General features: G+C 46.9%; 1 protein-coding gene across 2 annotated transcripts in view; it reads left to right on the top strand.

Annotated features, from left to right (window-relative positions):
- Positions 1-25,450, top strand: part of PLPP3 (phospholipid phosphatase 3) — a 43,252-nt gene extending 17,802 nt beyond the window's left edge. For both annotated transcript variants that reach the window (XM_021405444.1, XM_021405445.1), the window contains exons 2-6: positions 5,272-5,429; positions 11,055-11,338; positions 12,085-12,142; positions 19,318-19,494; positions 23,639-25,450. In XM_021405444.1, coding sequence (XP_021261119.1) covers positions 5,272-5,429; positions 11,055-11,338; positions 12,085-12,142; positions 19,318-19,494; positions 23,639-23,764 — 803 coding nt within the window. In that variant the 3' untranslated portion in view covers positions 23,765-25,450. The remainder of the gene's footprint in view (positions 1-5,271; positions 5,430-11,054; positions 11,339-12,084; positions 12,143-19,317; positions 19,495-23,638) is intronic.

Here is a 25,867-nt window from a genome sequence, read left to right as displayed (position 1 = left end):
CAGGCAGATGCCCAGAGCAGTCTTCTGGACTGCTGGAACCAAGGCATGATGAACAATTAAGACTGAGAAGCTAATAAAATATGGAAACAGAAGGTACTCTATATACTGACCTCCAGTGGATATATGAGCACCAAGTATCCAGATTCAGTCAAAAACCGTTGTGAAGGAGGCACTTCACTGATGCTGTTCTAGACTCCAGGAAATCCCAGCATAATGCATCAGGATTCTTCTAGCTGTTGCTGGACCGTGTGTCAGATCTCTTGAGATTGAGGTTTTTTTTGTTGACCAAACTCCTACCTTTTCTTCCCCCACTCTCTGTTGGTGCGGGTACAGTCAGGCCGTATAGTGATTGTCAGCATGTGCCTCAAATGATAGAAATGTGGAAATATTTCCATGCTTTGTGTTATCATGTCCATGTCAACTGGCTTCAAGAGTTGTTTACTCTTGCAGCAGCTGCCAAAGCTGAGATGCAGTTTCTTTTTTTTTCTGATCTGCAGTGATGCGATTCTCCTCTAAAAGCTGAGGAAGTCAACTTTAAAACACCAATAAAAGTTCACCATAGCCTAATCTAGTTTTTATGCATTATGAAATGTGTACAGATACAGTCAACCAAATAAGGTTTATAGGTACCCAAGATCAGCCACTACTTCAAAAAGAAAGCCTGTTGCTTGCTGGAATGCAAATATTTACATGGTATATATTGAATGAAGAATTAGATACCCTGCTCAGCCCTGCCAAATTCTTTAATGATCTTTTTTACTTATTAAGCTAGACCTTTAATCTGCCAAAACCTTAAAAACATGCCCAGAGCCTGGACACTGGCAGCCAAACCCATCACAGTGTGCTTGCTAGAAATTACGTTGCTTTGTTGAGATGGCCAGCAGCATTGCGCTGACCTGCCGTGTTAAAAGAAAGGAGATTTTTTTTTTTTTTCCTGAGGGAGGAGGAAAAAAAAAAACAATCTATCAAAATGTACTGAGAGGATGTTTAATTTAGTGTAAAGGTAAAGCTTGGGCTGGGAAGATGAGAGCTGCATGGGTGGGTCACTGCAGAAACAGCACTTCCCCCTCCTGTTCTCTCCTTGACTTTTTCAAATGGGTGGCCAAGGAAAGCTTATCCCTCCATTTTTTTTTTTTTCCAGTTAAATCTGCACTAGTGTTAACTTTTCAAAGGCTCCAAGATTTAAAGTGCTGTACCCAACACTGAGCCCTTTCTTCTGCCTTTGATTTTCTGCACATTGCAAGCTGGTCAGAGAGTACTTTGGGGTTTTGCAAGGCATTTTGTTTGGGCTTGGTGGTGGGACTTGAGCTTTCTGTCAGCCTTCCCAGGATTATTGCTTATTAACTGCCTGTTGATAAAGGTGCTGATCAAGGAAAGGAATATTTTTCCCTTGGTGCTAGGTTTTCCAAACTTGATTGCCTTTATTAAACGGGAAGATAAATAAACTTAAACCCTCCAATATTAGCGTAGGACACCAGCGGTTTGAGGTCACAAAGTCACTTGGACTTCCTCCCAACAAAAGCAACATCGTTTTTCAATGTCCAGCCCCACAGTGTCCTGTGGTGACTCGCACAATTCGTTAGTGTCCACACCTGCTCTGGGCTGCCCTCCATACAGACCCATGGCAAAACTCCTGTGGGTTTGGATGGGGCAGGATCAGCCCCCAAGAGATTTCTGTTATGCTCGTGGTTTGGAGCCTTGTTTGATCTCCTGCAGTGTAGTTAGATAAAAGCATGTAGCTGGGATTTCCTTGTTCTGTTACTAAAGCAGAAATTCCCCTTTATACGAAGGGGAAAAAAAACTTTCCTTTACTTTGTTGATGGATGTTACAACTCAGAAAAGTGATCTCCTCTCCATTTACCTTTTTTGCATTGAAATAAGCAAAGCTCTTTGTTATTCTATACTTTGGTTTCCTTTGTGTTTAAAATGGGGATAACAGCGCATCTCTAGTTACCCAGTCCTGTATGAATATGCCAGTGGCCTCAGGGAATGGTCCATTGGCTGCTGTGTAATTTCTCAGCATGGTGATACTAGTACCGAAGTGGACTTGATGCCCTTTTGCAATATTATTAAAGATTTTGCAGCAGATCTGAGAACACTGTTGCCTTGAAGCCACAAACAGAGTGGCCAAATGGGACCATGTTTTGGAGAAAGTGGACCATAAAAATGAGTGTAACATCTTTTCCTGCCTTGTAGTTCTGCTGGTCAGTTCAGTGTAAATCACTATTCATTGCCACCTCATTTATTCTCAGGAGTTCTGTTCCATGACTGGGAACGGAAAATGGAAAAGGTTGGAAAACCAGCACCGTTACTGGGAGTGCAGCTGTTGAATTGTAGATAGAGGTCACTGCAGCCAGGGATGCGTAACCTCAGTTTCTCTATTAAAACACTAAACTGCGTTACACTGGGGCACAAGAAGTCACGAGGCCAAACCTGATCTCCATGGCATAACTCTATGCTGCTTTTTCTTTCTTTTCCAAGGGTTTGTGGGCCATGCCCCACTTCCAGCTACCTTTGTCTCCCAGTGTGTGTAACATTTGTGTGGTGTTTTGCTGAGGGATCTTGAAGGTATCTTGCTCCACGGTTAATTTTGTGTTCTTCCAGACTTCACTCCCTCGTGTTTTCTGCAAAAGCCATTCTCTCATTGCCTTTTGGCACTCCTTCAGGCTTCTCTGTGCTGGTAGCCCCTTGCCAGAAAGAAAACGTGGATGGTCACCTAGTCCAGTAGGCAAGCCATGCTCCAAGAAATAATCTCTTGGAAGAAGAACCATCTTTAGCATAATTTACCGTCCAGCATGGGCTGGGGTCTTCTGTCGTTTGGGTAATTACTGCTGCAAGAACAGCCTCTCACCCCGCCCTCAAAATCAAGGGCACATTGTGTCTTCTAAGCAATATCCGTTCGGCTATGGAGTGTGTTTATGTTTCTCATGTTGAAAAAGGGGAGGGGAAAAGAGGGGGAAAAAAGGGGGAATCTGAGGTTACCGTTCTGCTGGAAAAATGTCAAGACTCGATTGGCAATATCCCACTAAACCACAAGTTCGTAGGAGAGAAAACAAAACCATTGGGTTTTCTAAACTATGCCTATGTGCACTTAAGGAAAATGTGTACCATATAGGTCAGTTATACTCTTATTATAGCTGTGGCCAGCGTACATATAATTGAAATGCGGAAATACTACCCCATGCTGTTCAATGAATGAAGGGAAAACAAATCTTTATTATTCCTGGGTTCACATAATGTATAGGAACACCATTGTCTTTTTTTATTTTTATTTTATTTTAAGCCAGTTTTAGCTTTCAGATGTATTTTATTGTCTGTGGGAACATGTGTTTTACAGACCTGTCATGTGAAAGCTATTAACAAGAGGAACTGGAGAAATAACAATAAGCCACGTAACCGTGGCACGTCTCCTCCCCGAGTTCAACTGTTCTACTGCTGCTTCAAGTGCATGTGAAATTGGATCACGCCGAGTGCCGTTAGTTCTTCTGCTGCAATTTTTCATTGGGAAAATAAGGATTTTTTTTTAAGTGGCCTATTAATATCATATTGCTGGCATCAGAGGAGCTTTTCAAGGCCAAGCTGGCTATGCCTCAGAACAATTAAATAGTGGAATGGAGATCAACTAGATTCATGTGAGGTGTCCGATTTTATTTATCAGATCTGAGCTGGGCAGACACCTTTATTCACTGTTTCACACCTGTTGGAAACTGTGCTGCCCTGGTTACGATTAACTCATTCCCAAAAGTTTTTGGAGATGATCAGAACGGAGTCCTGAGCTGTGGCCCTGGCTGCTCCCAAAGGGCTTCAGGGCTGTGTGTGTTGGTCCCCGCTCACTTAGAGTGGGGAAGTAGGTGACTGGGGTTGTCCTTCATTTTTAAAGAGAAGCAAAGCCCCCTAATAATTCTAGATTAGGTAAATCTGTTAACGTAGAGCAATGGGAGCCAAAACAGATCATGGAGATGAAAGAGAAAATTTGTTCCTGTTGAGATGGAGAATGTTGTTTTGATGACAAGCTAACTCCTCATATAGTGCTTTTGCAAATCAGATTGAGCAGACAAATATTGATTGGATCCAACCAGCGCTTCATTTCTTCCTGTTTTTTAATAAGGAAAGCCCTTCTGATCTCTCAGACTTCTGACTACACGAACAAACCTAGAGAGACTAAGCAAGTTGGTGGTCATAAACAGACCCGTGTTCTTTCGGCAGGATGTGGGCATGAGATGTGCTGTTTTGGCCAAAAGTTGGAACCACTGTGCATTGTCACCTAAATTACATCCACTGCTTTCCATCAACTGTGGCTCACTGTTTTTCTGCTTTGCCTTGGCCCAATCCTTGACATGCTCGTGCTGTGACGTGTTAGGTGCTTTGCCTGGGTTTCACTCTGTGAGCACGAGGAGGATTATGTTTTATGATTTATTCTGAATGAGGTTTGGGCTTGTTTGGATGGGAAGGTACCGCTCTTCTTGGTGATGGGTTTAACACCAAAGATGGGGAAACTGAGGCATGAGGAATGTATGTGTGTGCCCTGCACAAGGTAACTGGGAAATACCCCTGTGCTGTCCTTTGAGGCTTGAGGCAATGCTGCATTCCTCCAAAATAATAATAAGAATTTGGAGTTTCACTTACACAGCAGTCTTGAGGTGTTCCTTTGTATGTCTTAATCAATGGCTGCAGGTTTTTGAGCCCATCTGCTTTGTGCCTGGTGCAGAGCTCCAGTTGATCTGGCCAGATGTGGGTACAAGTATACATCTACCTTGTAAATAGAGAGGAAGGAGACGAGGGAGGCCTAAAAGTAATATGGATTGAGTTTAGTGGGGCTGGTCAGGTAGGAAGCACGGGGCTGCTACCCGATCCTTTGGTGTTTGTTTGCACAGCTCGTCCTGCCCAGGGGCAGCAAGCATCAGCCCTCCGCAGAGAGAAGTGCCAGATTTGTTTTCATGGCTTTCTGCACAGGGATTGCTGCCGGGGTCCGTTCCTGTAAGTTAATATTTGCAGTGCGTGAGGTTTAACTGAAACCAGGCAGTGCAGACATCTGATAACCATAACAGGGGAGATGCTTTTTCCCCGCAAGAGTGACTTGAAAAAATAAAAACCCAGTTTCTCTTTAGAAAGGTAGCAATACAAAAAGAAAAGCATCAGGAAAAGCACCAGGTCATTCGCAAGCATGTTTCTACTTTGGTTTTATTTTATTTTATTTTTTCTTAGCAGAGGGTTGTTTCTATTTGCCTTATATCACTGATGGTTTTGGTTTTTGTTTCCCCTTCTTTCTAGCTGGGCTGCCCTTTCTCATCATTGAAACAAGCACAATCCAGCCCTACCAGCGGGGCTTCTACTGCGATGACGACAGCATCAGGTACCCACTGAAGTCAATGGAGACAATCAACGACGCAGTGCTGTGTGCTGCGGGCATCCTCATCGCCATCCTTGCTGTAAGTACCATCTCTAATGTCTCCTCTTCTGCCCCTTGGGTGTCCCCAACACCTTTTTGTTACCTCCTTAGCTGATGGCACCAATGTGGATTTGCCCAGTGTGCCAAAACAGAGACCCGCTGTCCAGCTGGGATGGCTATGAGAGCTTCCCAAGCACAGGAATTAGGTAGAGCTGTGAGCTAGTCAAAGGAGAGATGCTAAAAAATCTGTATGTCGTTGGGATCTTCTTAAAAATCAAAGTTTCTCTGAATTTCATGGAAAGCAGAGCAAAGTGATGTAGTCTGTTCCCCACTGGCACATTTGGGGTTTAACATGGTCTTGCAGATGTGTCCATGCTATGTACTGTTGTGTGAATCTCCTTGGTGATTATCTGACTTCCATGTAAGCAGTAAACATTTGCAAATGAAAGAGAGGAATGAGATTACTCTTGAAACTCGTAAACAGGCTCAAAGCTGTTTGGGCAAGTCTGGGAGCTCTGCAAGAGCTTTTTCGCCCTGCAGTAGGAGTTCAGAGTAGATGCAAAAAGAATCAGTGAGGGCTTGGCATGGATTGTTCCTATTCAAATAACTCTTGGTATTTGCCTATTTTATAAGGTTAAAAAATAATAATAGAAAGATGCGTCTTTTCAGCGAACCAGTACCTGGAAAAGTTTCACAGGTTAGTATTAAAGAGATTGTATAATACAGGCGTATTAAAAAGACAATTAAAACCTAGTACAGGCAGCATATTCCCAGAGCTCTCGCTATAAAAAGTAGTGAATATGCCACCTTCCCAATGATCTTCTCCTTTCTTTTTCTCCTGCCAGCTCTCCTAGAGCTGTGCTAGGAGATGACTGCCCAGTGAGAGCGTTATTATTGCAGCCAAAAAACTGAATTCAGCCCGTGGAGCTGAGCCTCCTTCCACCAGCACATGTCTCGTGCTCAGGCAGGAGCTGTCTCCTGGCTTGCAGTCAAACACTTCCATCTGCAGATGAAATTCCCCAGTGTTACTTCATGAAAAGTACCTACGTTTTCCTTGCTTGCCAGCTGCCAGCACAGCTCAGGTGCTTTCCCAGAGATGCTGCCTACCTGTCACTCCTTCAGCTGGGAGCACTGGAGAGGGAGAGGTCAGGAGCACTTGTTTTTCCCCATCCCAGCCCCCCCTTTGCTTTCATCCTCCCTTGCAGGAGCAATGTCATGGCTGATAGATGCTCTAGCATGGTGTGGTACCTGCTTTGGTAATAACCCATCTCAGCCTTGCTGCTTTGAGCGGTGAATAGGAATAGAACAGAATAGTTCAGTTTGAAGGGACCTTCCAAAATAGTAAAGTCCCATGAATGTTCCCCAGAATAGCTTGTGTGTGTTGCCCTTGGGTTCTCGTGGAGCACTGAAGCTCCTTCCCATGGTGGCCAGCAGAAGTGACAGCCACCCCATTCCTCTCATTTTGATATCGGTGGGCTGTAGGCTTGCTAGCAGGCAGTGGAAGGATGTGCAGTGTGTCTGCCAATTTGTGCCCATCTCTCCATCGTTCCCTGATCAAATAGATTCACTTAGCAAAACAGGTCCCCAAAACTGCCTCCTTCTCATCCCCTCCTCCTCAAAGCAACCCCCAAAAGGTGACGACTCCCCGATTCCATAAATACAGGAGAGTTTTACCCTGCAGGTGAATTACCCCCAAGTGTGGAAAAGCCATAAAAATGAAACGAGAAAGCCTTTCATTTTCACATTACTGCCTGAGCTATCGTCATGCTGGCTGCATGCAGAGTGTGCTTCAGATCAGTAATGAGGCGGTGGCAAATACAGGAGTTGGAACAGAAACTGGAAACATAATCAGCTGCCTATGTGATCCATCAGCTTTCTACCGCGAAATAGCAGGTCAATTAAAAGAAAAAGAAAATCCCCAAAGAATTAGATGTTTCTGCACTGGTTTCACTGTGCCCACAACAAATGTAACTTAATAAGGTAAATTCAAAAGCTCCGTTATTTGCTGGTGAGTGAAACAAAAGCCTAACGAGGAATTGAAGAAACAGACTTCAGTGCAATGGCAGCACGCATGGAAAATTCAAGTCAGTCTGACCTCTTTTTTCAGATGTAACCCAGATACCAGAATTATTGTAGCATAATAGGAATTCCTTCCAAATCCACAGAGCACTGACTCTGCTCCTTTTTTTCTCAAAACGTTTGCCTTGAAAAGTCAGGGCAGTGGTTGGGAGGACTGTGAGAGGATGGCATTTTGAGTGGCAGAGCCAAAATTTCGCATTTTTTCTTTTGTGTGGCGTGATGGACAGCCTAACTATGAGTAAAAGGTCCAGGTTGTGTTATAAATGGCTTAAGGACACTTGGGCATCCTATGAAGTAAATGCAGAGGTGAAGACCTTTGCTTCCATCAGGACAAGAGAGGGTATGGATTTAGTTTTAATACCTATATGCTTACTGATTTAAAGCAAGTTCCCATATGGATGACCCTGAAGATGTGGGCTGTGTGCTCCCATCTCTCTCTTGCTCTTCCTGCTGGAGAATGGTTAATTTGATCATCTGGGGTGAAAAAAAGTGGGTTGATGGTCACTGGGATGGAAAATGCCATTTTCCTCCTCACTGCTGCTGGGCCGCCCCAGCCCCACACACCTGACAGGTTGTGAATGCCTTTGGGAAAAATACCAAAGAAAATGTGTAACTCAGATCTCCCAGGAAATTCAGCCAGATCAGCTGATTGTTTCACAGTTGAAGGCTTCAATGCGATTAAGATGCAGGGAACGATACTGCAAAGATATGAGGGATTAGAAAGGCTCAGTAAGTAATTACAGGCTAATTGGGCTGCTGCTGATAAATTATGATAATGATAAAATGGGCAGAAAAACTGATAATGTGGAAAAGGTGTGCACAGACAGAAAAGCCTGATGCTGGCTTCTCGCCTTCTTCCATGAACGTGTGTGACAGTCGCTGGGAGCTGTGCATATCCCATGCGGATGTCTCGCCAGGGACACAAGGCAGGAGAAGAGCCGAATATCTTCAGGACTTGTTTTATTTTCAGGATGTCTTTTCGGTTCATGCACATCTGTGCTGCATTACTGTCCCACCATTGGCTTTATCTAGGACGGCACTGACGAAAAAAGAAATAAGTTTACCCAATTTTAGATTCTCATTAAGGCTGAGCCATGACTTTAACTGAGTGGAGAGGGCTCATGCTTGCCTGGCAGCGTGTTAGGGAGGGAATGAAGTCTCCAATTTACAATCTGCTACGTGTATGCAATTACCAAGACCACCAAGGGTGAGAGAAAAGTATTAATCCCCAGACTTTTGTTGGTCCCGGCTTAAAATGGTCACATGCCTTTCTAAGGCCAGGAGCCTGGGCTTTATGTGGATCTGTTTTGTGAGCTGGGAGCAGTGGCGCATCCGCCGGGATCGGATGTCACCCTTCAGTCAGCTTGTCTCCCCTCTGCACAATCAGGGAGTTTCAAGCCTTGTCACTCTCTTCCTTGCAAATTTAGGATTTTGGGAGCAGCCGTGCCCTTGCGTGCTGCAGTAGCACACTGGGTGTGCGGTGGAGGCAGAGACCATGTGCCCATGAGGTTTTGGCACTGGTATGGGAGTGAGCCCAGGGAGATGCACCAGGTGAGAGCAATAGTCTCCAAATGGCCTTGGGTCCATCAGTGTTTGTGATCTTCACTCATCTGGGATGCCCCAGTGTTGCTTCCTGGAAGAGAAGCAGATGTTCTGACGTTCTCCTGTGGCATTCATGCACAGAGATTTCCTGGCTCCCAGCTTGGGCTTGAAGGTAGAATGGAGATGAAGACCGTGAAAATGATGGTTTGGGGTCTGTGAGGATTAAAATGATGCAAGAGGTGGTTAGCTGCAGTTCTCCAGGCAAAACTTGGTTATGATCAGTCTTCCAAGAGCAGATGTTGGCTTTGACATGCAAGCCCAGGATGATGGCGCAGCTGCCTGATGTATTTCTGTGCCTGGCTGCTGAAAGCTCTGGCTTGGTCTTTATTTTTTATTATTATCCTTGTATCTCTTCTTGATAAAGCCTGCTTAGCTGTGATTTCAGATGCCTTAGGTCAACCTTTGTTTTTTCAAGCCCCAGTTTGGGTGAGTTTAAACAATGATACAGCTTCGTCTCCTCTCGGCCTAATTGCCATACTTTTCCAGTTTATTAGTTTCCAAACATTGTGCCAAGCTTTTAAAAAGGTAAGCAGGGGAGCCTTGTCTCCTGCACACTGCTGGAAGGCTGCCACGCCAGCAGGAATATTGCTGCCTGCTCCAGAAAGGGATTAACATGAAGGCATTTTTCCTGACGGTTGAATCTACGTATCGCAGCCCTTGTGACTAGAGCAGAGAGGGGCAGAGATGAGGGGGAGGCCAAAAAAACAGCACGGACAACAACCCCAAACCCTGCCTTGCTTTATTGGTCAGGTATGAAAACATTTAAAGTAATGAATGAAATCCTAAAGCCGTAAATCTGGAGCTCAAAAGCTAGATGTGTAACGTGGCAGAGAACAATTTAAGCCTTTGCCTCTTTGGGAGAGGCAAGAAGTTTGGACTTGGTTTCACCACCTGGTTTTCATTAAGATGAATTTGAAGGGTTTGGGATTGTGAGAAGCTGGCCCTCTGCTCTGTGACGGTGATTTATGGCAGTATTGCCAAAGCCTTTGGTGGCACCACAAGCGCATCATTTGCTGCCATGCAACTGCAGGACCCCTCGAAATCCCAAGCAATAGCTGGTGTTTAGGAAGGCTCTGCGTGGTTTGAAATGGAGTCTGGTGGCAGCAAATCTGGGTCCAGATTCTACAAAGCGCAGTGTTTTCTGAGTCTTATCCTGTTACATTCATGGGTTTCAGAGGTTCAGGTTTGGTAGTTGTTCCCCCCCTTCCCCCCCATCACTTTGATAAAGGAATAGTGGATGTGGCTTCTCCTTCCCAAACAATCACTGATTATGTATCTGTTTCATGTTAACAGCGTCGTGGAAATAACAATGTATAGATCTGGGACACTATTTCACTTATGTAAAGATGCACCAACGTGCTAAGCCTAAACCTGTCTTTTTTTTTTTTTCTTGGAATTTTTCCATAAACAAAAAGTTGCGGAGTGCAGTTTGTAATCTCTTTTTGAGAGACAGTAAAAAGGGGAAGATGAGGAGGACCAGAAGGCGAGGGGCTCTGCGCTATGCCTTGCTCACTATGGAAACAGATTGGTGGTTGGAGGAAGAAGAGCAAAGCCCCAGGGCTTATCCGTAGTGGGCTGGGTGAGGTGTGAGCTTGAGGAAGAGCAGACACTGGTCTATCTGGGAGCATCACATAGCCAAAGCATTCTCTAGGTTGCCTGAGCTACATTTATTTCATCTGGTGTAAGCAGCAAGGATGCAGACAGGGTGTGCATGGATGGTGCCGTCCCACCAGCCGGGTCCACCACTGGCTTTCAAGAAGGGATTTACAGATAAATATGTACTGTCCAGATTTGCCTTCTTTGTGAGATGTAGCTCTGGCTTTAAGCTGACAAATCACTCACCAGCCTGTTGTAAGAATGATCTTAGTCTCTCCTGGTTTGGTTTGCAATCTGGCACGTCTTCATCTTGCTGTCTCAGCCAGTTTTGGAAAGCATCTCTCCTGCTCTCTAACTACAGCCTCTCTCTGTTGCTTGTCCCATGCAGATCATCACAGGAGAGCTCTACCGCATCCACTACCTGAAGGAGAAGTCGCACTCCTTTATCCAGAACCCTTATGTGGCAGCTCTCTACAAGCAAGTGGGCTGCTTCGTTTTTGGCTGTGCCATTAGCCAGTCCTTCACAGACATTGCCAAAGTGTCCGTCGGGCGCTTGCGGCCACATTTCCTTGAGGTTTGTGACCTGGATTTCTCCACCATCAACTGCTCGAAGGGGGTTTACATCCAGAACTACACCTGCAGGGGAAGTGACAGCAAAGTCCAGGAAGCCAGGTGAGAGCGCTTGTCTTGCTGATGATGCCAAAATTATGCCTCGCACTAAGTATTTTTCAGGGTTTTTCTGCCAGCAATAGATGGTTTTGCTGCTGCTGTCTCTGGGAAGGCTGTAATTCCTTCTGCCAGTGACGGGCAATTTCCCTTGGGAGTCACAGGGTTCAGCTGAATAATATTCCTTTTCCTTTTTCTTTACTCCTACACCATTGTTTCATGAGGGGTTACTCAATGTAGGAATTCACCATCAGAGCTGAGTTGATGTAAGCAGTCCAGCCCGTGGTGCAGGAGGGACAGCTTTTCTTCCCAGCAGGCTCCACACAGGAGGGGCTGCCAGCACCTCCCTTTCACACTCTTCATCAAACCCATCGCATGCCCAATTTTGACATTTTTAGGAGAGTGCTGTAATTAAGCGACTGGGGAAGTGCTTGCTTTTCATTTATTTACAGTTTCCTGGTTATTTGAGGCGAGACGATGAGTTATCGCGCTGTCCTGGAAATAACTGTGCTGTCCCATGAATAGACCAGGAAGGGACGAACAATGCGCACATCCTGCCCCTCCATTCATTTTCAGCCCGAGGAGCGAGCAGGGCGGATAACAGGGTTTTCATAACTCAAAAAATGAGGGTTGTGGTTCCCTCTCCTTCTACCACCCTTGTGGTAGCAGCGGGCAGGTTACCACACCACACGTAATGCTATCGTATAGGAATGCTATGGCGACTGGTTCTTAGCACCTGCTTTGTTTTGCAGGAAATCCTTTTTCTCTGGGCACGCATCCTTCTCCCTCTACACCATGCTGTATTTGGTGGTAAGTGACCTCAGCTTTATTTGAGATGGAGTTGATTCAACCCCAGTTCCCCCACTCGAGGTGTTCACCCATATTCGGTAGCAGCAGTGACATGATGAGGAGAAGAAAACAAGAGTCCAAACATGCTGGTGGTGGAAAAATCCCACTCTTGGACTCTGGGGTGTTATTTGGGATGGAGACTCCCAGATTATAGTCAGGCTGTGCACCTTTTGAATGCAGCCAAGGCTGCAGTGAAATCCGAGTCCTACAAACCCTGAGGATGACTTGACCTTTTTGGCTCGCCCCAAACTGTGATTTCCACTGGGGACCATTTGGAGGGTACCAAAATGTTATACTGGTCGTGGGGGTGGATGCACCATCACAACTCTGTTAGGCATGAAGGCTGATTTTAGGGGTGGCAGAGCAGGTGAAGCAGCCTGCCTGGCCGGATCCTGCACGGAGGGCTGGGCCGTGTTTCCCTTTGTCGGTGACAAATGGCTCTGCCCTTCCTGTGTGGGGCTGGGGCCGCTGCAGCGTGCCAAGGTGCTTCCTGCCAGGGCTGCCACAGGCACGCTCCCTGCACCACCCCCAGTCCCCACCAAAGACCCCACATGAGGGTTTGGGGAGGTGGGGGGGAGGAATTTGAATCGTGATTTGTGCTTAAAAATAATCGTAAGTAGAAAGTCTTCAGATTCCATTCAAGGTCTGTGCCCTCTGTCTCCCATAAGCTCAGACTGGCAAGCAAAGAAACAGCGCAGTGCTTGTAAAAACATTAAACATGAACTCTTATTTATCTCTGAGCAGTGCTTCTCCCCATCTCTTTACTTTCCCTTCTGAAAAGATAAATTACCACTGCTCCCTCCTGGCTTTTAATCCCTGGATTTGCCCTCCCTGGGCTGGGAGCTGTTTCTTTAATTTAATTACTAAGCTTTCCAGGCAGTTTAAGGGGGGGGTGTATTAAATTCTTCCTTTGTTCCCCCTACTTTTTTCCCCCTGCTCTTGAAACACTTTGGATTTTTTGGGAAACATTTTGGCCATTTCCTCCTCCCAGCCGACTTACAATAATGAGGTTGAAGCTCAGCCAGGTGATGGGCTGTGGGAGAAGCTGGCTGCTCCCACTGCATTCCCCTTACCAGAAGCCAGCGTGGGGAGGACGAGGCAGAAAATAAAACAGAAACCGGCTCCCTGCTGCAGCTTTTTTTTTTTTTTCCCCCACTGACAAAAATCACTGCTTGCACAAACATAGCTCTTCCTTCTGCACTGAGCACCCCCCCCCTCCCAACCCCCCCCCCAAAGGCTCAGCTCCACTTGTGCACCCTAAAGCACGGTGGATGGCAATGTGGGAGAGCATCCCCCAGTGCCGGAGCTGACACGGTGATGCTTTGCAGGAGGCTCAGCCCTCATGCCCTGGCTCTGCAAAACTTTCCGAGCTGAGTTTGGAAATCGTCACTTGCACTGCTTCAGGAAGGGCAGTTATTTATTTCCAGTGTTCTGCAGGCAGGCTGAGAAGTTGGCTTTCAAGCCTGGCATCTGGAAACAGCAGATACTGCCAGTCCCCATTAAGTTGGTAGCATTTCTTTCCCCGCACATATTGCAAATACTTTTAAAAAAATTACTTATTAATTTTTTAAAAGATTTAGGCCTCTTTGGAAACCTGGCCTGATCCCTCAACTGTTGCCCAGCATCGTGCCCTGCAGCTTCTTTTCAGAGTAGTGGGCTTCCCCAGCAGTGCTCAGCCCCATCCCATGGTCCTACCTGTTTGCTTTGGCCAAAGCTGCCAGAGCTTGACCTGTTTATCCAAAGGCACTGTGCAGACTGCTCTGCTTCACCAGATTGTTTTTTTTTGATCTTTTTTTTTTTTTCCTGAAAAGCCAGCTTTCGTTTATAGTAAAAGCCTTTGGTTACAGTAAATGGGGTTACATCAGGGTGGTGGCCAGTTCCTAGTGGTGTTCCGTAGGGCTTTGTTTTAGGGTCTGTTCTCTTTAATGTTCTCATAAATGCCTTGGAGGTAGGACTAGAAGGTGTTTTGAGCAAGTTTGCTGGTGATACTGAATTGAGAGGATTTGTTGACTCTGCTGAGGGTAGTGAGGCCTGGCACAGGGATCTAGACAAATTAGAGAGCTAGGTAATCACCAACCACATGAAACTGAACAAGAGCAAGTGCCAGATACTGCACCTGGGAAGAAGCAACCTTGGTTATACATGTAGACTGGGGGATGAGATACTGGGGAGCAGCCCTACTGAAAGAGATTTGGGGGTCTTGGTTGACAGCAAGTTGAACATGAGTCAATGGTATATCCTGGAGCGAGGAAGGCCAACTGTATCAGCTGGTCAGGGAAGCGATCGTCCCACTCTGCACTGCACTGCTGTGGCCTCACCTTGAGTACTGTGTTTAGTTTTGGGCTCCCCAGGGAGGTGGTCAAGTGGTCATGGCACTTAGCTTGCCAAAGTTCAAGAAGCGTCTGGACAGTGCTCTCAGACATAAGGTTTGATTTTTTGGGGGTGGTCCTATGTGGAGCCATGAGTTGGACTTGATGAACCTTATAGCTCCCTTCCAACTTGGGATATTCTAAGATTCAGAACAAGTAAGATGATGCAGAATGGGAATGCAAGTGCCTGGATGGCACTGGTGGCATTGAGCATGTTGGAGACCCCAAAACCGCAGCATGCATGCAGAGCGTTCCCATGGGACACATGGAAAACCTCATGGTTCATTTTCTGATGGAGCTTTGCACCAGTGCCTGCTGCCTGATTTTCTTTCAACTTTGCAGCCGGCTTAGAAAGTGCACACCCAACATTTGGTCATAAATTTAAGGGAGAAAAGGGCAACCTGAGAGGAGACAGCGTTACACAGTATGTATTGGGGTGAGGAAATGAGCCCTTTGGCTTGGCTGGTAGTCACTGTCACTCAGGCTCTTTGACCACCACCAGAAAAATCCCATTGCAAAAAGAAGCTTTGCAGCTCAGGTAGAGAATCTGTCGTGTTGGAGAGGCTGATAATAAATTAAAGAACAAAAGAGAGGTTATATTAGCCTAGGGGGGATTTTCTTCAGCGCAAACTAAACCCTGCTGTCTTGCCCAGCCCAGTGAATGAGTGGATTTTTGGCAGGCCATTACAGATGGCAGAGCTTTGGTGTGGCAGCAGGTCGTTGCTGATGCTAAGGGAGCTGGCTGGGAGCTTTGCAAACTGGGGCACTGGTGGTGGCAAAGGCACTTTGAGGGCATTTGTGGGGCTGAGTGCGTGCTGCAGAGGTTCAGCTGTGACCGAAGTGCAACATCCAAGTTCTGTATTAAACAATACTTCATTTTTTCAAGGATAAGTCACTTCCTGGCATTGCTCTCGCAGCTTATTCTGCGTGATGATGTTTTTAAGTCCTTCATCCCACCTAATGGACTTTGTGGGTTCAGAAAGCTTTAGCCGGTCTATTAAAAGATACTACATCACTCCATACTTGAAATCACTGTGTTTTAAAAGTGGCATCCCCACATGGGCAGAAAGATATTTTCACTGGAGGTGTGCTCTGTGTATATACATGCTCATCACTGATGTGTGGGTGTGCGTAATCCCCTGCTCCAAAACAGGCTTATGGTGGATAGTGTATTAGATGCCCTGATGGGATACAGGGCTGATACAAGTAGGATCTAACTGGAGACCTCAAGGGTGCTAGGAAATGTCGCTGTGGGGAGAAATGACCCTGCAGAGTCCATCATTACTGGAGTGTGTTAGGTCTCCAAAGGATGCTCATGGCTGGGGCAGTGGGTGCCCATAGTGTTCCCATTTTTGGCACAGCAGCAAGTGCCCTATTTTGGCACCAAGCCCTTTTGCCAGCCTACCTGTGCTGGAGACAATTGGTTTGCTCATGGGTTCCCAATAAGGAAATGTGAATCAGTGCCAACTCCTGGAAGGTTCTGGGGAGAGAAGTCCCATGGAAAGGTGCTTGCTGCACAGCCAAAGCTCCTGAGAGTTGGTTATAAGCACTGAGACTTCAGGGCTGTTTCTTGCAGCCTTTTTGTCACCAAGAATTCCCAGTTAGCATCAGGGCTTCATATAAAAATTTTAAAAGGGGAAATCATGCTTGGGTAATCCTCCTTGTCTTAATTTTCCTTGCTTAGTTGCTCCTTGGCTGAGCAAGCCCATAATTCGTATTTATAGCAAGCTGAGGAAGGAGGTCTGTAACAGCTCACTACATGCAGCACTCTGGGCCTGACCCACACCTTGGGTTTGTGTGCCTGTGTCTGGGGGGCAACTGGGGCTTTGCACTCCTGTCCAACCTGAGACCATAATGCTGAATTTTTTTTACAGCAAGAACTTTCCTGAAATCACAGCCAGCCACTTGGAGGATGAACAAAACCTTACATCCCTCAACAGCATTGGCTGAATCTGGAGAAAATAAGAGTAGCTTGTGTATTTATTGAGTGTAGGTGGGTGAGGCTGAAGCCTTCAGGTCAGAGTGGGTTTCACTGTGGTCTGCTGGTTTATAAGGAAAATTGTAGGTGTTGCTGATTTTTGTCTGGACAACCATGGCTTTGCTGAGGGACAGAGAAGGCCCCAGTGCTCTTAAGCTGCTGAGTGATGATGCAAACGTGTGAAGGGGACTCCGTGGTGGTTGTGGACTTGGACTCAAGCTTAGCAATGACCTAAGTAAGGGAGTAAAGTGGAATTATGTCAGAGGCCAGGGCTGAGCTGTGACCTGCATTGCTGGACTGATGGTGATACCCGATAGGGTGGGAGGATGCTGTGCAGCCAGCAAAGGCAGGGAGAGGTAACCAGCTCTTCCATTTGGTGCTGGGAGGTCTTGGCCCTTCTGTCCTTGAATGTGGTGCTAAAAGCTGGATTCTGCTGTTCTTCCTGCTGGCTTTGCCCAGACAAGGCTGGGTGTTACACAGGGGTGAGTTTAGGTTTGAGGGCTTTTGCCCCTCACTGCCCTGGGTACAGATGGGGCTGGAGAAGGAGGTAACTGCAGGTCAGCAACAAGACCGGCCACTTCCCAGAAGGAAGCTTTAGGGTGACTAAGGGACGTGGTTGATGGAATTCAGACTTGTGGTGGGGAGAGTGTGAACAGGATGGGATGTCTGGGTGGCAGAAAGCCCCGCGAGGCTGGAGGTGGTGTTCTCAGCCTGTGTCCCACGCCAATTCCTCCCCAACAGGCTGTATGTGGCTGTGGGTTGTACTCACCAACGCTGTGGAAGTCCCCTGGCAGGAGAAGAGCGATGTGATGTCCTTTAAGCCATCTGCTCTGTGGTAACTCAGCCCCTGCCAGAAGCCAGGCAGCGGATGGGAGCTCCAAATAACTCGGGTTCTACGTGACCTCACTTCACTTCATCTACCCCTTTCTAGGCTGCTCCTGTGGCTGCTGCTCCTGCCTCCTTCTGCTCTGTAATGGGCTGTGTGGGAGATGAGCCAGGCTGTGGTCTTGCTCCTGCATCCCCTCCTGGGAAGGGCTCCATCCAGCCCCCTGTTCCCATCCAAATCTAGCAGGCTTTACCCCCCAGCCAGACACAAAAGCAGATTTTCAGAGAAGTGTGAGTGTCAGTTAGCACTGGGTGCTTCGGTGGCTCCCAGCACATGCAGTACAGTGCTGCTCTACCTTTGCACATCTTTTAAATGCTAATGCATAGGCACAAGCTGCACAACCCAGGGTCGTGTCGTGGAAGGAGTGAATCAGTACACAAACCCTTGCACCATTTTAATGCAGTTTCCTATGCAAACAGGACTCGGGTGACCCCACCACCTGCATCAGTCTCTCCGTCTGGCAGCCTGCAAATCCTGATAACTTTTGAACTCCTGGGCTGGTTTCAACGAGGCTCAGTGGGGATGATGTGCAAGTGACATAGAAGTAGGGGAACGGACACTGCGGTGCAAACACAAGTTTTGCTCCAATGGTTTCTGACCTCTTTGGAGCAGGAGGTAGCGGAGCCAGAGGACTCTGGGGCAGAGGCTGGGCAGTTCTGTGATTGTTTCAAAAGAAAATGTAAAATCCCAATATAATCTAGTCGATACCGGTTTGCCTAAAGCACAAATCTCACTCAGGTTTGGAGTTTTTCCTTGTTTTAAGAGAACTATTTTTTTTTTTTTTTAACAACTTCACCCTCCAAAAAATGCCTGCTTTGTGTGTTCAAATTCAGTGCTTTTCATTGCTAATTTTTAATTGATAGTTTGCTTTTTCAACTGTAACTTACCTCCTTAGCCCAGGCTTGTGGGATATAGTTTGAGGGCTGCACAAAAAGACAAATGTCAGATTATCCAGCAGCAAATCCCTTTCTTAAAGGGTTTGATGGGACAAAGCTTGAAGTAAGACCATAGAATCATAGGATGGTGTTAGAAGATATTAGGTTTCAAACCTCCCTGGTAGAACTATGGGTAGCAGTTGATAAGATAAAATACTCAGAGCTATTTTTGCTCTACAACAATGTATTGGAAGCTGAGTTTGGCAATGCACCCTGAACCTGGAAGTATTCCTGAGCCTAACCTGTGGCAATAGTGAAATATTGTATATCTTTAGAAATGGTACTCTACAAATGCTGGTTTTTTAGAGATTTTTAAAGAGATTGCGGACTCATCTTTGTCCCAAGCACAGAAATTACCTTCATAGAGCAGAGAACCAGCCCAATGTGGGGGCATTCAATCCAGCAGGCTGGAGATGCATGGGGTGCTGCTGGGACCGGAGAGCTACAGCTCGTCCCACTGCATTGCATGGACCAGTTTGCATGGTGCAGGGAGCGTGCCGTGGGGATGTGGCCCTCTTCCCAGGCTCTGACTGGTTTGCAGAAATATTCCCCAGAATTATAATGCCTGTTAGCCAGCACCAAGCTGCTTTGGTACCGCTCTCTTCCATGCTAATTGGCTAACAACAGTTTGGGTAATTTGGAGCATCTGCTCCGTTCCAAGGACATGATGTTTCATTTCCTCTGAAGAGCCTGGTGTGTATTCTTTCCAAAAAAAGGGGTAAATACAATGTTTATGCAACAGCCAAACACACTAAATCCACTAATGCAGTGCTTCCCCTGTATCATCTTTCTGTTAATTCTGCTTCAGTAGGTAAATGGTGGTGTTAAGTTATTTGTGGTTTCAGGGAACCCAGCAAAAGCATCGCTCCCTTTTGTATTAAAGCAGTGCAAGCTGCCCCACATCCTCCCCGCTGCAGGTGAAGCCTCAGATTAACACAACCTTCTTGTTTTTCCTCTCTTCCCCACAGTTCTATCTGCAGGCCAGGTTCACGTGGAAGGGCGCCCGCCTGCTCCGTCCCCTGCTGCAGTTCACACTCATCATGATGGCATTTTACACAGGCCTGTCCCGCGTGTCGGACCACAAGCATCACCCCACCGACGTGCTGGCAGGCTTTGCACAGGGAGCCCTGGTGGCTTACTGCGTGGTGAGTCCTGCTCCAGCAGGGGCAATTGTATGGGAGGGGACATGTTGCCACGGGTCACCAGCACCGCTGCACCTACCCCCTGCCAGAGTAACTCTGCTGGCAGGACCATGGTGACATTGCCACCAGCCTGGGGGATGCTGGAGGCAGCGTCCTCCTGGGGCTTGGTCTGGCAGCTGGGATGTGGAGACGTGGTGTGCTCTGCCTGGGGGATGTAGGGAGCCCTCCTCTTGTGTTTGGGTGTTTGTTTTGTTGTTGTTGTAGTAGTTGCAGCAGTAAAGCTGCTGAGAAAACTGTTAACAAAAGCTGTTCCTGCTTGTCTGCGACAGCCTGGGCTGTTCTCATGCAATTTACTTTCAGAGGAGCGCCCTGATTGCAGGCCCCATAACTGGAAGTGACAGATGGGAATGCTTGGGGCCGGGGCACAGGGCTGGGGGCAGCCGCTTCCAGGGCTGCTGCCTTGTGCAGAAACAAAGGGGCTGGGCTCATTCACATCTCTCTACCAACTCCCCAAACCAAAGTTTTAACAGCTTACCGCTTTCTGTTTTTTTATTAGTATTATTATTTGAACTGGTGTAGAAGCAAAAGCAAACCTGGACGCAAGGAATTAAGTTTGCTATAGTTTAATTTTGTGAGGAGAAAAGCAAGGTTACTCACATCCTTTCCACTCACTGATGATAATCCAAAGCCAAGTCAAAAATGGCTTTGCGGGGAAGCTTTTATGAAGCATTATTAACCTGCTGAGCAGCGGTTGTTGGGCTTTGCCATTGCCTGGTGCCAATGTCCAATTCAGGAAGCCAGCAGAGAGATGTGCTGCTGCTGACTGCCTGCTAGCAGCAGCATTGCAGTTCCTTTATCTTTCATAGAAAGATCACCAGGGTGTTTGTGCACATCCTGGGAATCTTTTCCTCTCCAGGACACGCAGTAGGTGCAGACACCAAGTGCTCATCACTGGGCGTTGTTACCCAGGGCGGGGGGGGTCACATCTCCATGTGTCTCTGTTGGGAAGTGGGATAACGGCAGTGTTTGGGGGATAGGGCAGGGGCTGGCTGGATCACGGTGTCAGGAAGGCAGCAGCTCTCCGGATGCAAAGTGCAGGCGTCCCTGCGCTTCCTGGCTGGGACAAGCAGCAGTTCTGGCCTTTTCCCCCAACAGATGGAGGCTGTGCTGGGAAGGGGAGGCCACAGCGGGCTGAGCTGGTTTTCCTGTGCCGAGGCATCGGAAGCAGCTGCCTGGGAAGCTTCATGGATGGACACGGATCTGCTGGCACTGCCTTTCCCATCTTGCTCTTGGAGGGGATGATTGTTTCCATGCTTTTTGGAGACAGCATTTGGGAAAGCCTCACTGCAGGGTCCCTGGGTGGATGGAGATCGCAGCAGTGTCCTGAGAGTGCTTGGCCAGCTCTGGGTTTGGGTGCTTGTGCAGAGGATGCTCTGAAGTGGAGGCAGGGACCTGCTGCTCTTTCCATTCCCACAGCAAAGCCTTCAGAAGCACGTCTGATGATGGCTGTTAAAACACCATAGTTATCAGGCTATAATTTCTGCTAAAAACCAATTGTGGGTTTCACCTCTGAGGACTGCCAGAACTTAAATCCAGGTTGTGCTGCTGCAGACACGTTGGTCCTCCAGTGCCTGAAATAACAAGCAGAAGACATTAGTGTCAAGCACTTCCAGCTGACGAAACATTCGGACTCTGTTCCAGGGTGAAATATGATGAGGATTGCTTGAATGGAAATAGTCTTTATGCTTGCATTGTAGGCATCTTGCTATGTGCCCCGTAGCGTCTCTTCTGATGGAGGGAGGAAAGGGACGTGCTCCTGACATTGCTCTGGTTTGCTCAGATGGTTGTTTTAACCTCTCCGTCTGTGATTAAGGACTTCTTCAGTATACCAAAAAGGCATATGAAATGTTAAGTGGCAGTATAAGATCTTGAATTGCTCAGTGTGACAGACGCTTGGTCTTCTGCTGTCAAGTTTTCTTCATGGGTGGAGAGCACCTTCTACAGGAAATGGAACTAATCCAAGTGAAAAACTTTGCACGTTTATTAGCCCTTTTTTGTGTAAAACATTTCAAACATTAGGAGGATTTAACACTGTTTTAACCCCGAAAGATCACGTTTCATAATTCCTGTAAGTGTTTGTATAACCTCCAGCCACGTTGAAGTGAAATGCAGTTTAAAAAGAAATGAAAACTCTTACCCAATCTCTGAATTACACCCCGAAAAACAGCGAGCAGCACAGCAAAATCTGAAATATGCAGGACGACATTCTCCCATAACTCATTCCTGTCCAAAACAAGGACCAGACTCAGCATCATCCCCACGTGCTTCTTGCACGGAGCCATCTCCTCCCATAAATCAATTTGTCACGGCCACGTCGGCGCAGAAATTGGACATCGTTTTGATTGAATCCAGCTCTCTGAGGTGGGCACGCAAACGAACTGGCACCAGAAGCACGCCGAGCTGGCCGAGCAGCGGTTTCACGCTTATTAACGGCTGAGCAGATAACCATTGCCAGAGCAATTCGAGATGCCTTTAAACTGAGATGCTGCAGCAAGAAGCCAGATCCAGGCTTGTGATCTGCTGTAGGTCCCGCTGGGTTCAGCGATGGAGCTGGAGGTGCAGACACTGCCACTTGGATGCCCCCGAAGCGACTTTGTCAGCTCCGTTATATGGCCAGACACCAACGAGTCCCTGAGAAAAGAGCTGTTCTGCCTGTCAGCTCCTTCCGTGTGTTTCCATGAGGCAATAAAAGCTGAACAACAACAGTTCAGCTTCCTGACCCCGCGGTTACGACTGTAGGAGTGAATTGCCATTTATAGCAGGTTCGGTGTCTATCCAACTCAGTTCCTTATCTGCCTGTGCTGATACGGACTTGCAAAAGTTGTTTCCAAGGACAACTGGAGTTGCTGTGGGTAGCTAGAAAATGTGGAGAGGCAGAGAGGAACGCCTCAGTTCCTTCCCTGTATTACCAACCTGGAGGCATCAATCTGATATCGTTCATTTGAGCACCGTGGGCTTTTTCCCCCTAATTTATCTTGCTCTTTAGAAGTTGCATCTGAGTACTGTGGGAGAAAAGTCAAATATGCGGTTAATTCCTACGACTGCTCTTCCCAGGGCTTTGGCTTTGCTTGCTCGCACCTTGCTCTGAATTACCGGTGCTTGACAATGCCTGAGAGATGGAGCCAGCAAATTCAGGCTGGCAGAAACAGGACCGAAGTTTGGAGATGTGGTACCAGCTAACAAAAAGAAGAGCCCTCATTGCTTTTCACCACTTCTGGAGCATCTGCACTGTCTGACTCCTTTCCCTCCTGGCATGGGGCTGGGGTTTGGCATGGGAGAAAGTGCCCTGGTGCGACGGTGCTGATAAGCTTTGTGCTGCGGCTGCCAAAGGAGGATGTGGAAGTTTCCTCCCAGCACTTTGTTTCTTATTGTGTTGCTGCCTCCCAAAATTGCCAAGTGCTGGCTTTTTCACATCCGGGAGAAGGCTGACATCATGGGATATTTAGGAAATAGTCGTTGGGAACAGCTCCTCCTCTTCGCTCTGTGGGGTGGGAAAGGGGCAAGAGGAGAGCATTGCTCGCCGTAGGCTTGTTGCATGTAGCTTTTAGCACACCTTGGATTTGAAGGCTTTTCAGGCCTACCTGGTGTTGGCCTGATTGTGTTGTTTCACACTGATCCTAACCCTAAAACATGAGTCAGGCTGGCCTGCTGGAGACCTTTGTTATTTGAGAGTGTGAGCTGTGAATCTGTTTCCTGGCTTTTCACCCCACTGACAGAGGCTGGGGTACCGCCCTCACTGATGATGAAGTGATAAATGAAATGGATCCATCATCCATTTGAAAAATCCGTTTCTGGAGGTTGGTGGCCCCGTCTGTGGCGGGGTGGGGTTGGAACTTGATGATCCTGGGGTCCCGTCCAACCCAAGCCATTCTATGATTCATCACATTTTTATGCTGTTTTGTGCTGTCTGAGCCTTTTTCTGTCTTGTAAGGCAAGGTGGTAGCAGGCACTTGAGATTTCACAGCTGCTGGGGCTACCTGCAGGAATTCAATAGCACAGCAGGTGTTTGAACCTAAATATGTGTGTGTTCTCTTGAATGAAGCATCACCCAGTGGGGCTAAGCTTACCTTCCTTCTTGTTCCCACAGGTGTTCTATGTCTCTGACCTCTTCAAACCCAAGCCCAAGACCTGCCTGCCACCACCCCCCATCCGGAAGGAGATCCTCTCACCTGTGGACATCATCGAACGCAATAACCATCACAACATGGTGTAGGCCTTTGAGCAATCGGATTGGTGTTGTATTTTATTTTTTATTTTTTTTTTTGGCAAAAAAAAATGACTGCTGACAGCAACTACCTGCTGCTCTCAAATCTCATCAGACAGTAGAATGTAGGGAGAGACTTTCTTGCCCGACCGGTAAAGTCTTACTCTGTGGTCTTTTCAACTGGCGACATTTGGAGGAAAGGAGTGGTGGTGGTGGTGAACGAAGTCAAGAGCGACAGCGAGAAACAAACACCCAGCAAAAAGCCGAGCAAGCAAAGAGGTGCCGGAGTTCTGGATGTGCAATTGGTTTGAGTGTTCATGTTGTAGTGAACGCCAAATTGTTCCTAGCGTAAAGAACACTAAGGGATTTTGGAAAGCTGGCCATCTTAGGGTTTTGTTGTTTTTTTTTTTAATTATTATTTTTGACGATGAAGATTTCTAATGCAGGCAAGAAAAAAAAAAAAACAACTCGCTAATTATATAGCACTACATGCGAGAAACAGCACTGAGTCAAGATCTGGGATTGGTTTGTAAGAGTTGCTTTTTTTTTTTTTTTTATTATTATTTTGGATGCTAGTTTGTTTCTGCCTCCTCTTTTCCATACTGTGACTTAGCATAGAAGGAGCATGCCCAGCCGAGGATCTCCGGAGGGTCTCTGTTCACACCACGCACCTTTCACGAGCAGTCCCGAGATGCACGGCGAAGCTGAACAAACGCACCCTCAGAGCACAAGCCCACATTTCTTCCTTCCCGCTCGCTTCCTGGCGAGGCTTCATCCTGCCTGAGCCACCGGGCACACGCAGCAGCCGCAAATGGCCCTAAAATGGAAAAGAGCATCCTCCGCTTCCCGGTCCTTCCCCCTCTCTGAACGGCAGCAGACTTTCTGTGTGCTCACAATTTGGGTAGCGGCGGCTCGGCCGGAGACCTGTTCGCACTACGACCTCGGGGCTGAGTCCTGGGGAACCTTGAATTCTGCCCTTTCGGGACGGGCTGCTGGGCGGCACGTCCCAGCCTGGGTGTCAGTCCATTTGTATATCCCCCCCCCCAACCCTGCTTCTCCCATTGGTGTCCCGGTGCTCTGCTTGGTGACACTGATGGGAAGCCAGCTGTGCCTCTACCCAATGTGATTTATAGGGTTTTTTTTTCTTTTTGCCCAGAAACCACAAGTTTTTGGCTTGCAGACCTTTCAGAGAGATCGTTTGCAAAGGGATCACACAAAGCATGCAGAATGGCCATTTGCACATCCTTCGTACAGAATCCGTCCTATCATTTCAACTATAGCAAGCTATGATTTTTTTATATATAAATATTATATAAATAATGTATAAAACCTTAAAAATTAACTATGTAAAATATTATTTCTGAAACAATTTTAGATATATCCACTATGACTATAAACTGTGTCCTGACCTGTGTTATTTACATTTTGCTGCTTAAAAAAGCATTGAATTAATTTTTTTATAGTCGACTAAAATATTGTAGTTCTGTGGTAGGAATATTTTAATGAAAATAACTACAATTAGAGACATTTGTATAAAAAAAAATCATATTAAATTGTCTGTATTTTTGTAATGTTCCATTTTGTAAAGAGAAGAATATTCAAAGACTTTTGTAGAATACAAAATGAAAGTTTGTATCTGCGAAATTATTGCTGTATAAATGTGCTTTTTAAATAAAAGCTCATAACACAACTAAACAGCCCCGTGTGCCTTGCGTCCTGCTTATGGGTGCTACCCTGCCAGGGAAATAGGGATCACTCTTTGGGACTTGGTACGGGGGGCAGCTGGATGCAGGGGACCCAATGCCACTGTAGATGGATGTAAGAAGGCTGGGCAGGATGTGATGGATGCAATCGCAGATACGCGTTGAGCTGCTTGAAGTGATGTCCAGGCTTTGAGCACATCTCTTACTCTCCACTGATATTTCAAGCTTTAAATAAGTATTATCTAAAAACAAAAAGCCTGAAGCCCCTCAACCTGATGTGGGCATCCTGGCCGGGCTCACAGCTGTGCCAACACCTCTCCACGAAGAACAGATGCTTTGCAGCTGGACAAAAATCCTTGCAGCTCAATGGGTTGCAAAGATGTAGGAGGAAGGGGAAAAGAGAAATTTT

This window comes from Numida meleagris, chromosome 7, assembly GCF_002078875.1.
Source record: "Numida meleagris isolate 19003 breed g44 Domestic line chromosome 7, NumMel1.0, whole genome shotgun sequence".
In the NCBI taxonomy this organism is placed as follows: Eukaryota; Metazoa; Chordata; class Aves; order Galliformes; family Numididae; genus Numida; species Numida meleagris.
Note: the sequence above shows the minus strand (reverse complement) of the source record. Positions and strands in the feature narration are given on the sequence as shown.